The 10,831-nt window shown below is 38.9% G+C and overlaps 1 protein-coding gene across 1 annotated transcript in view; it reads left to right on the top strand.

The window, feature by feature from the left end:
• The first annotated feature begins 168 nt into the window (after positions 1 to 168).
• xrn1 (5'-3' exoribonuclease 1) overlaps positions 169 to 10,831 on the top strand; it is a 32,374-nt gene continuing 21,711 nt past the window's right edge. Inside the window, exons 1-15 of the mRNA XM_079647736.1 lie at positions 169 to 426; positions 1,569 to 1,801; positions 2,434 to 2,531; positions 3,605 to 3,714; positions 4,279 to 4,389; positions 4,479 to 4,564; positions 4,825 to 4,912; positions 5,405 to 5,573; positions 5,841 to 5,908; positions 6,447 to 6,584; positions 6,714 to 6,856; positions 9,095 to 9,184; positions 9,521 to 9,677; positions 10,213 to 10,332; positions 10,481 to 10,650. Of these exons, the coding sequence (XP_079503862.1) occupies positions 352 to 426; positions 1,569 to 1,801; positions 2,434 to 2,531; positions 3,605 to 3,714; positions 4,279 to 4,389; positions 4,479 to 4,564; positions 4,825 to 4,912; positions 5,405 to 5,573; positions 5,841 to 5,908; positions 6,447 to 6,584; positions 6,714 to 6,856; positions 9,095 to 9,184; positions 9,521 to 9,677; positions 10,213 to 10,332; positions 10,481 to 10,650 (1,856 nt within the window). The 5' untranslated portion in view covers positions 169 to 351. The remainder of the gene's footprint in view (positions 427 to 1,568; positions 1,802 to 2,433; positions 2,532 to 3,604; positions 3,715 to 4,278; positions 4,390 to 4,478; positions 4,565 to 4,824; positions 4,913 to 5,404; positions 5,574 to 5,840; positions 5,909 to 6,446; positions 6,585 to 6,713; positions 6,857 to 9,094; positions 9,185 to 9,520; positions 9,678 to 10,212; positions 10,333 to 10,480; positions 10,651 to 10,831) is intronic.

Raw genomic sequence — 10,831 nt, 5'->3', positions numbered from 1 at the left:
ATGCGTATTCATGTGAAATGAAATTAGCTGAACTAAAAATAGAATGTACATTTAAATATTATTATTTATAAATGTGTTTATGTATCTATTTTCTGGCGGGAATGGGCTCTTCACAAATACAACTGAAAACAAAACGGAACTACTGTTTTCACAGTAGCGGCGGAATGTTTTAACAGACGGACTACGGACAACTAGCTAGTTAGCGGCCGTTGGAAACAAAACCAGACTCCACTCAAAGCAAGTTCTCATGTTATCGAGCGAAGCCTTGGCTGTATTCAGTTAAATACCTAGCTAAACCACATTTCAGATTGAACTGTTTTCCTCCAGGGGATTTAGACTTTCGTGGTGAAGATGGGAGTACCGAAATTTTATCGATGGATTTCAGAGCGATATCCCTGCCTTAGTGAAGTTGTCAAGGAACATCAGGTAGGAAACATCGTTAGCTTCGCAAGCCACTGTTGCTCATAGCCGCAGCATTAGCTTAGCTAGCTGTTTGCTATCAGCAAAGTACACCGTCAGTGGGCCTTGGAACTTTTATTCCATTTACGTTAGCTCACCAATGTGTTTGCCCGGCCACTTCTGACTGACTCTTACATTTGATAACATACAACATATTGCTAGTCAAATTGGCGTCATACCAAATTCCAACACTTACTCGCTTACCATTGTATATGTTCTACGTGTACACATTTACCAGTGCAAAAATACATCTTAGTAATACACATGTTACCACCGACTTGTTTAGGTCTTCGTTGAGATTTTGAAAAACAATAAACCCCCTCACAGTCAGGCTAACCAACTTTATGCTAACTAAATGTAGCTAGTTATTTGGTTTACATATACTTTGTGTCACGTTGTCTAGAAGGGGTTTAAAATGCAATACATATATGGCCACGTTTTATGTGATATGAATTCAAGTTATTTAGTCTACTTTAGCGGCACTGGAATTGACTTTAGAGACCTAGTTCCTTGTGTCGTAGGGCAGATAGGGTTTCATCAGCTGGACGTTGATTAGTGTCACTCTCATTGCGTAAGCCAGCTCTGAAATGTGTGTTAAAACAATACAAAGGTAGATTAATGCTAGCATCTTTATATTGGATGACAATGGATACGAAACATATGTTGTTGTTTTCATTTTCTGGGAATTATCTGTTAATGATTTCAAAAACATAAAATACATATTCTCCTTTTGATTGTATTTCATAAGATCCATTTTACTTTATTGATACAAAATTGACCTTTTTTTGTAACGGCATAAGCATTTTTACAAGGCATTGCACATGGACAACAATACAATAATAAATAATAATAAACTGTAAATACAGACGTAACAGCAGTAGAGACTGAAACATTGTTATCCCCATAGGTTATCCCTTATCCTTATGCCTAACATTTTCCCTTTTTCCAAATTAAATGTACCTGAAAATAAAACCAAACAACTTACAATATCTTTGTTGCCAACAGCTGTTTTCCAGGATTCAAGAAATATAAAAATATTTTTGAATATTGGTAACTTTTTTGTATAATATCAAAAGTTTATGCTCAGTTTTGTTTCTTTCTCTCCTCAGATTCCAGAGTTTGACAATCTCTATCTGGATATGAATGGGATTATCCACCAATGTTCCCACCCGAACGATGAGGATGTCCACTTCCGCATTTCCGAGGAGAAGATTTTTGCCGACATCTTCCATTACTTGGAGGTGCTGTTCAGGATCATCAAGCCCCGCAAGGTGTTCTTCATGGCGGTGGACGGCGTGGCACCAAGGGCGAAGATGAACCAGCAGAGAGGACGGAGATTCAGGTAGAGATGGATGAGAAGAAACATGGAGAATCTCCTTTTCTCCTGTGGTTGTGTAGCTGACACACAGAATGGGCTACACGTCCTGAAATCAATGCAGCTGACTTTGTTATGCTATCGGGAAAACATTCCCCTTTTGTAACTACAGAATTTAATTACTTTTATAATTTTTTGGCATGGGATGTTTTTCCCTTAGTATTAACACACTTCTAACCGTGGTAAAACAAATATATTTTCAGTTTCTTATCTTATTTTTTATTATATATAATTTTTTTGACTGAGTGTGTAAGGGTGTGGATACCATATTGTTCAACATTTTAAAGATGCTACGTAAAAAATTAAAATACAGAGTAAAGAATGAGAATCCTAGGTCTGCACCTTGATTCTGTGTGTAAATAACAGCATGTTTTCTTAATGTTATCTGATCAAGGCGCAAAGTCTTTTTGCACATTTATTTGTATACATTCACTGTTATAGTTCTTTGTCTGATGTACTGCATAATAAGGCAGAATGAAGCTCAAACAGAACTGAAATGCAACATTGGCTTAGTAAACATTTCAGAAACCCGACTACAGGGAGACACAGACTGTGAGTTTGACCTTCTCTCTTTTATATGTGTGTCTGTCTGTGTATAGGTCTGCCAAAGAAGCAGAGGACAAGATAAAAAAAGCTCTGGAAAAGGGAGAGGTGCTTCCCACAGAGGCTCGCTTCGACTCCAACTGTATCACCCCTGGTAGGCATGCATGCCCCTCAGTTTGACACTCGACAAACGTCACACAGTTAAATTGAGCTGTAGCAGAACATGTAAAGATACCTCTTCATTTCAGGGTAGGGAGATATTTGAGTACTTATCAATCTACATTCATATTTAAAGTGAAAGGGTTTCTTCATATTTTCATGGTCAATCTGACAATTAGCCAGAAATAACAAGATAAAAAATGTGTTGATGCCACATGACAATGTCTATGTTCTGAGAGTCCTGCTGACTTTGATCACTTCCCCAGGAGAAATCTTTGGGGGCTTCAAAACTTTGGCTGAATAATAATAGATAATACCACAACAAGAAAATGCAATGCAACCACTGGCACAATTAATCAATTATTCATACATATTTTGGACAACGCTAACATGTCAGAGGTATCAGTTCTGAGTAGTGATGGGAACGATTAATCGAATATTCGAAATTATTCAGTTATTCGAATATGAGAATATGAGTTATGAATATCTTTATTGTAATTTTTTTCTTTTTAAATAATTTGTTTTTGGGAGGGGTGCCTAAGTTGATTACATATTATGAAATGGAATAATTAAATGTATACGACAGTGCCATAGCTAAGTGTGTTAGGTCTAAAGGTGTGTTTTGCTCCGCTCACCGGTCCCTCACAGCGGACAGAGCTGCAGATGCTCGCTCTCTCTCTCTCTCTCTCTCTCTCTCTCTTGTGTCCGGTTAGAGTTCACTCGCGTTTATGTCCAAATCCATCTGAAAACCAAGTTATGTTTTAAGCATGAAAGCTGTAGGCCTATAGCTGTCAACTGTTCAAACTGTGATCACCAGCTCAATACATTTGACAAATTCGACTTGGTTTCTATACTTATTTGAACATTTTTTTATTTATTTTTTCTTTTCTTTTGTAAAAATGTTTCCCACATTTTTTTTATTTTTTTTTATGGGATATCTACATTTCGGTTAATCGGTTAACCGTTTTTTGGGGGACGAATATTCGAATATACATTTGCCTTCAAATTCCCATCCCTAGTTCTGAGAGGTTGTCAGCCGCTCTCTTTAACCACGCATCCTTCTTCCAGGCACTGACTTTATGGCCAGACTCCAGGAGCAGCTCAAGTATTTTGTCCACAACAAGCTGTCCACCGACAAGCTGTGGCAGAACGTCAACGTCTACCTGTCGGGTCACGAGGTACGGCAACAGCTGTTTTCACACTTTTCAGACTCTGTGATTCGACCACTGCTTCAATAAGTGGTTGTCTACATACTTTACCACCTGCAGCCATAGTACCTTAAACTGCAATTCAGCATCAATATCTCATTAATACTCATACACCAGTGATTGTACTGGTTATTTACCTTAATACAATGTAAAAATGTGTACTCTCATTTATTATCTTATATTAATATCTTAAGGCTATTTATCTGATCTTTTATTGGACATGTTCACTTTAACTTTTAATGTTTATATACGTTTTTTATTTTACTTTAACTTATGTTTACAAACCCATTTTTATTCTATTTTATTTAATCTTTTATTTGACATTTTTACTTTAACTTCTTATGATGATTGTCATATATTTTATTTAAATTGTTTTACTTTGTTATTGCACATTCTTACTTTAACCTCTTATGTTTAGATACATACTTTTATTTTAATTGTATACAAACATCAAGCAACTCTCACAAAACAACATTTTCCCTGGAATAAATAAAGTTTTTTTGATTCTAATATTTAGTTTTCCTCCCCTTACAGACCCCAGGCGAGGGCGAGCATAAGATCATGGAGTTTATTCGCTCTGAGAACAGAAAGCCAAGTCACAACCCCAACACCCGACACTGCCTGTACGGCCTGGATGCTGACCTGGTACGGTTTCTGTGCCCTTGGATGAAGATATTTTCCCTCCTCTTACCATTTGTTTGATACTCACACTGTCCTGCTCTCCTGTGTTTTAGATCATGTTGGGTTTGACCAGCCACGAGCCAAACTTCTCCCTGCTCAGAGAAGAGGTCCGCTTTGGAGGAAAGAAAAACCAGAAAAGGTTCACTTCCTTCCTAAGTTTTGAATAGTATTTGTTTACATATTTTTACTTTAACTTCTAATGTCTGTATACGAGTATTCTATATGTTTCTTTTATTTATAAATATTTTAAATGTGATTCTAAAATGCTGCACCGTCACCAAAACCCAATTTCCCCTGGGATAAATAAAGTGCTCACAATTGTATTCCATGTTTTTTCTAGTGGCGTGTCATCTGTCAGTTCTGTCACACTCTGAACGCTTCTCTCTTCCTCTCCTGTAGGATAACGGCTCCAGAGGAGACTACCTTTCATTTGCTTCACTTGTCTCTGATGAGGGAATACATCGATTATGAGTTTTCTGGGCTCAGGGTGAGACATGCACACACGCGCGCGCACACACACACTGGCACACACACACTGGCACACACACTGGCACACACACACACACACACACACACACACACACACACACACACACACACACACACACACACACACACACACACACACACACACTGGCACACACACTGGCACACACACACTGGCACACACACACACACACACACACTGGCGCACACACACACACTGGCACACACACACACACACACTGGCACACACACACACACACACACACACACTGGCGCACACACACACACACTGGCACACACACACACACACACACACACACACTGGCGCACACACACACACTGGCACACACACACACAGTTTCCCTCATGGAAAAATCCCACTCTAATTCTGCAAACAAATGCACAGGGCAGGTTTTAAAATACATTTTAATGTGGCTTTATCATATTATCTGTGCTCTATATTCTGATGATGTTTCTGTGTGTTTTCTTACAGAGTCACCTCGGTTCTAAGTATGACCTGGAGCGAATAATAGACGACTGGATTCTAATGGGCTTCCTAGTGGGGAACGATTTCATCCCCCACCTCCCAAATCTTCACATCAGTCATGATGCTTTGCCGCTGCTGTACAGGACCTACATCTGTGCTCTGCCCACCATAGGGGGTGAGAGACACACACACACACACACACACACACACACACACACACACACACACACACACACACACACACACACACACAGTCATAACATGCTTTTCTTGGAGAGATTTGATGTTGGATGTAAATATCGAGCAATATCAGAAGTTTCTCGTGCTCTAGACGTGTTTTTTTTGTAATTGTGTGGGTAGTTACTTTACTTTACTAGAATATATAGTATTTGTGTGAATTTGATGTATATCATCGATACAAATATCCTGTTTTCTACCTCAGGCTATCTCAACGAGAACGGCCATCTGAACCTCCGAAACTTTGAGAAATACTTGGAGAAGCTCGCTGAGGTGAGACAACAAAAGCTGATTCGCTTATGATACTTAGTTTTTGACAATACTTTATTTATTGTAGTAGTAACTGTTATTATGGTTGTGTTTTATTTTACATTTAAAACTTCTATGAAGGTTTGCAAAATGAGTTTTGAATATCTGATGTCATCCCCCTAACAAATGTGTAAAATATATCTATTTGTTGATATTTATATGTATGGTGTTCCGGACTGCACTGTGTTTTTTGACCAAAACTTTAAAACACTCAATTCAAATTCAAAATGCTTGGATCACACACGTCTTGAACAATCCTACGAAGCCACGGCTGGAATTCAGTTCTACAAATAGCATGATATGATATGTATGATAATTATCTTATGTATAGCTGTAGCCTCATCTTTATCTGCAACTGTGCCGGAATATTGGGTTAAACACAACGAGTAGGCATGCAACACAGAGTAGAAACTATTTGGTATATGATAGCATTTATTTGAAAAAACACACACAAATATATTTTAAATATGTTGCTAACTTTCTCTCCTTCTTTTTTCTCTAGTTCGATCGAGAGCATTTCAATGAGGTCTTCGTGGACTTGAAGTGGTTTGAGAGTAAAGTTGCTAACAAGTATCTGAACGAGGCGGCCGGTAAGGCAGCAGAGGAGGAAGCCGCCAGCAGAGACAACGACAAGAATCAGGTCTGCTTATGTCCAAATATTTTTCGTTATATATCTATACACACTTTGGCATTAAACCCAATATTTTCTTCATTTCTTATGCAAAGAGTTTATATTCTTGTAATTTAATAACGTGTGTTTTTTGTTCAGGACTCTGTCTCATCTGGAAGGCTGGTCGGAGAAGGAAAGGGAGGCGACGATGAGGAAGAGGAGGATGATATGTTTGAAACAGAGTTCAGACAGTACAAGCGCACGTACTATATGACCAAGATGGAAGTGGATGTGGTGTCAGAGTGAGTGCACACAAATACAGGGCATGGAACAGCAATCAATCAATCAATGTTTATTTATATAGCCCAATATCACAAATGTTACATTTGTCTCAGTGGACTTCACAGTTTGTACAGAATATCAGTATGACAATACGACACCCTCTGTCCTTAGACCCTCACATCGTACAAGGAAAAACTTCCAGAGAAAACCCACAGTTTAAGGGAAAAATGGGAGAAACCTCAGGGAGAGCAACAGAGGAGGGATCCCTCTCCCAGGACGGACAGACGTGCAATAGATGCCGTGTGTAAATTGAAAAGATAATACATTTGCAACATAGGTAGTCCAAATGTTTGGAAATGCATGTGTGTATAATAGGAAGATGAATCCACGAGGATATCCATCCAGGACTTATGATCCAGGACCACAGCCACGACTCAAGATCCAGGACTCGCAATCCATGACACAGGACCGCAGGTTCATCCATGACTCCGGATCCCGGAGTATATAGACACCAAAAAGAAAGACATTTGGGGAAGCTGGGTTAATCGGAACATGAGAGTACACAGGTATAGACAGAGAGAAGGAAGAAGTAAGATGTCCCCCGACAAACTAAGCCTATATCAGCAAAACTAGGGGCTGAATCTAATCAGCCCTAACTATAAGCTTTATCAAAAAGGAAGGTCTTAAGCGCACTCTTAAAAACGGATAGGGTGTCTGCCGCCCGAACACAAACTGGAAGCTGATTCCACAAAAGTGGAGCTTGATAAGAAAAGGCTCTGGCTCCCATTGTACTTTTAGAGACTCTAGGAACAACCAACAACCCTGCATTCTTGGAACGCAATGCCCTAGTAGGACAATAGGGTATAATGAGTTCTTTAAGGTAAGATGGAGCCTGTCCATTAAGGGCTTTGTAGGCGAGAAGAAGAATTTTACATTTCTATCCTGTGTTCTATAGGGAGCCAGTGTAAGGCAGCCAGAACAGGAGTAATGTGGTCCCTTTTCCTAACTCTGGTTAGTACACGAGCTGCAGCATTTTGAATCAACTGAAGCGACTTGACTGACTTCTTTGTACACCCTGATAATAAGGAGTTACAATAATCCAGCCTTGAAGTAACAAATGCATGGACTAGTTTCTCTGCATCGTTTTGAGGCAAGATATGCCTGATTTTTGCAATGTTACGTAGATGGAAGTAGACGGGCCTTGAAATTGGATAAATCCTGATCAAATATAACACCAAGATTCCTTACAGTCTCACTGGAGGCCAAATTAATGCCATCCATAGTTAGTATATCTTTAGATAATTTGTTTCGTAGATTCTTCGGGCCAAGTACAATAACTTCAGTTTTGGTCGTGTTTAACATCAAAACGTTTAAGGTCATCCACGTTTTTAAGTCCTTGAGGCAGTCTTGAATTTTATTTAGATGATTAATTTCATCAGGCTTGATTGATAAATATAGTTGAGTATCATCCGCATAACAATGAAAGTTTACAGAATGATTCCTTATAATATTGCCTAACGGAAGCATATATAGTGTGAACAAAATAGGTCCAAGCACTGAGCCCTGTGGCACTCCATGGCTAACTTTGGTTTGCATGGAAGATTCATCGTTGACACGTACAAACTGAGAGCGTTCAGATAGATAGGACCTAAACCACCCTAAAGCAGTTCCCTGTATGCCAACTAAGTGCTCTAGTCTTTGCAATAGGATATCATGGTCGATAGTATCAAATGCAGCACTAAGATCGAGCAAGACAAGAATAGAGACATGTCCCTTTTCTGAGGCTATTAGAATGTCATTTGTGACTTTAACCAGAGCTGTCTCTGTGCTATGATGTGTTCTAAAGCCAGACTGAAAATCTTCAAATAAATCATAGTTTTTTAAGTAATCACACAGCTGTTTTGCGACTGCTTTCTCAAGAATTTTTGAGAAGAACGGAAGATTAGAAATAGGTCTATAGTTGGCTAAAACCTCTGGATTGAGGTTGTGCTTTTTAAGAAGCGGTTTTATCACTACTACTTTGAATGATTGCTGTTTCCTGTAATGGTTTGCACACTACCTGATGTAATCAACTAAAAGTTGTTGTAAATTGGTATCGTAACACTGTCTCAGTTTTAGTAATGTTGAAAACATATTTTTTGCAGGTACTTTTTTTTAGTTTTTTCCTCCGTAGCTCGTCAGCTTTTACATATTTCATGCCCTACATCAATCTTTAATTCTTATGTCACCCTAACATCTGTTTGTATTCTCATCTGCAGTGATTTTCTGGCCAACCAGGCTAAGTGTTATGTGGAAGGTATCCAGTGGATTCTTCACTACTATTACCACGGGGTTCAGTCCTGGAGCTGGTGAGCTTCTTCTCTTAAGTCACTTTTTCACCTTCCTGTGGTCTGAGGAGAAGTCTGATGATGTATTGAAGGATCTTGAAACATGTAGAATTATCGTATAATATCTCAGACTGTTCCTATTATTCTGTACAGAAACTAAATCTACACTTTCACAACCATGCCTTTTAATAAGATACACAAATAAGAAAAACAAATGTCCACAAATGTTGCCAACATGATGTAATGCACACAAAAATAATGGCAACATATTTCCCTGACTCGCCTTCCTTACATCTCGTCTCTTTAAATGATCTTTATTGAAATCAGTGTTTTAATATGGTGTGCATGTCCCTTCAGGTACTACCCCTTCCACTACGCTCCCTTCCTGTCGGACATCAGGAAGATAGCCGGGTTGAAGTTGACCTTTGACTTTGGGAGACCCTTCATGCCCTTCCAGCAGCTGCTGGCCGTCCTGCCTGCTGCCAGCATGGAGCTGCTGCCTGAGAGTTACAGGGTAACACACTCCTGTCCAAGCACACACTCTCACACACATACAACAGTTAGTATGCACAGAATATTTACAGTGAGTTAATCTGATTGGTTTTCACTTTGTACAAGTATACTAAAACTCAGTATTAAGTACCATTTTAGAAGATCAATCTGACTTCAGAACAATACATCACCTCCGAGTGATCAGAACAAGTTTACTAGACACACAGATTAAATTGAACATTTGTGTTATTTTAGAGAAAATATCAAGATATATTTTTTAAATATAGCATTTAGCATTTAAGTATTGTGATGTTATTTGTAAAGCATATTGCCCAGCTCTAAGGGGTAAAAATACACAGTATATCTTTTGAAATATTTATGTTTCTTTCTTTCTTTCTCTTCTTCCCACTGTAAATATATAAACATTGTAGGGATTCTATATCATATGTACAATAATATTAAGTCTGCACTCTCGGAATAATTTAAAAACACATATACGTATATGCAAGATAAACATAAAATAAAAAAAAGATAATGAATCGTTTTTGATGTTTCAGCACCTGATGAGCAGTGAAAACTCGCCCATCATTGAGTACTACCCTGTTGACTTCAAAACGGACCTCAACGGCAAGCAGCAGGAGTGGGAGGCTGTGGTTCTGATCCCCTTCATAGATGAGGTACACACACACACACACACACACACACACACACACACACACACACACACACACACACACACACACACACACACACACACACACACACACGGAGGACAAACTTCTACATTTATTAAAAAGCGTACTCGTATGTGTTTTTATTGAACAGAGGTGCTTACTGGGAGCCATGGAGCCCTATAACGACAAGATGACGAAAGCAGAGAAGGACAGGAACTGTCACACAGATTGTGCCGTTTACTCGTACGACTCAGAGGTCGACTTCCCCTTAAACTCCAGCCTGCCGCAGCTCTTCCCCGACATCATGCACTGCAAAGTCAGGTGGGTACACACGCACACACACACACTCACACTCACACACATGAAATACAGTTGTCTTTCTCTAACAATCTTTCATAGCCCGCTACAATAAGAAGAAAGTAGTATAAATAATAATAATGTCATATATATATAATGCCTTTTTCTTATGTCTATATAAATATTTTTATTTGTTTGTTTATGC

This window comes from Notothenia rossii (assembly GCF_949606895.1).
Source record: "Notothenia rossii genome assembly, chromosome: 9".
Taxonomy (NCBI): Eukaryota; Metazoa; Chordata; class Actinopteri; order Perciformes; family Nototheniidae; genus Notothenia; species Notothenia rossii.
This window is presented reverse-complemented; position numbering and strand designations above follow the sequence as displayed.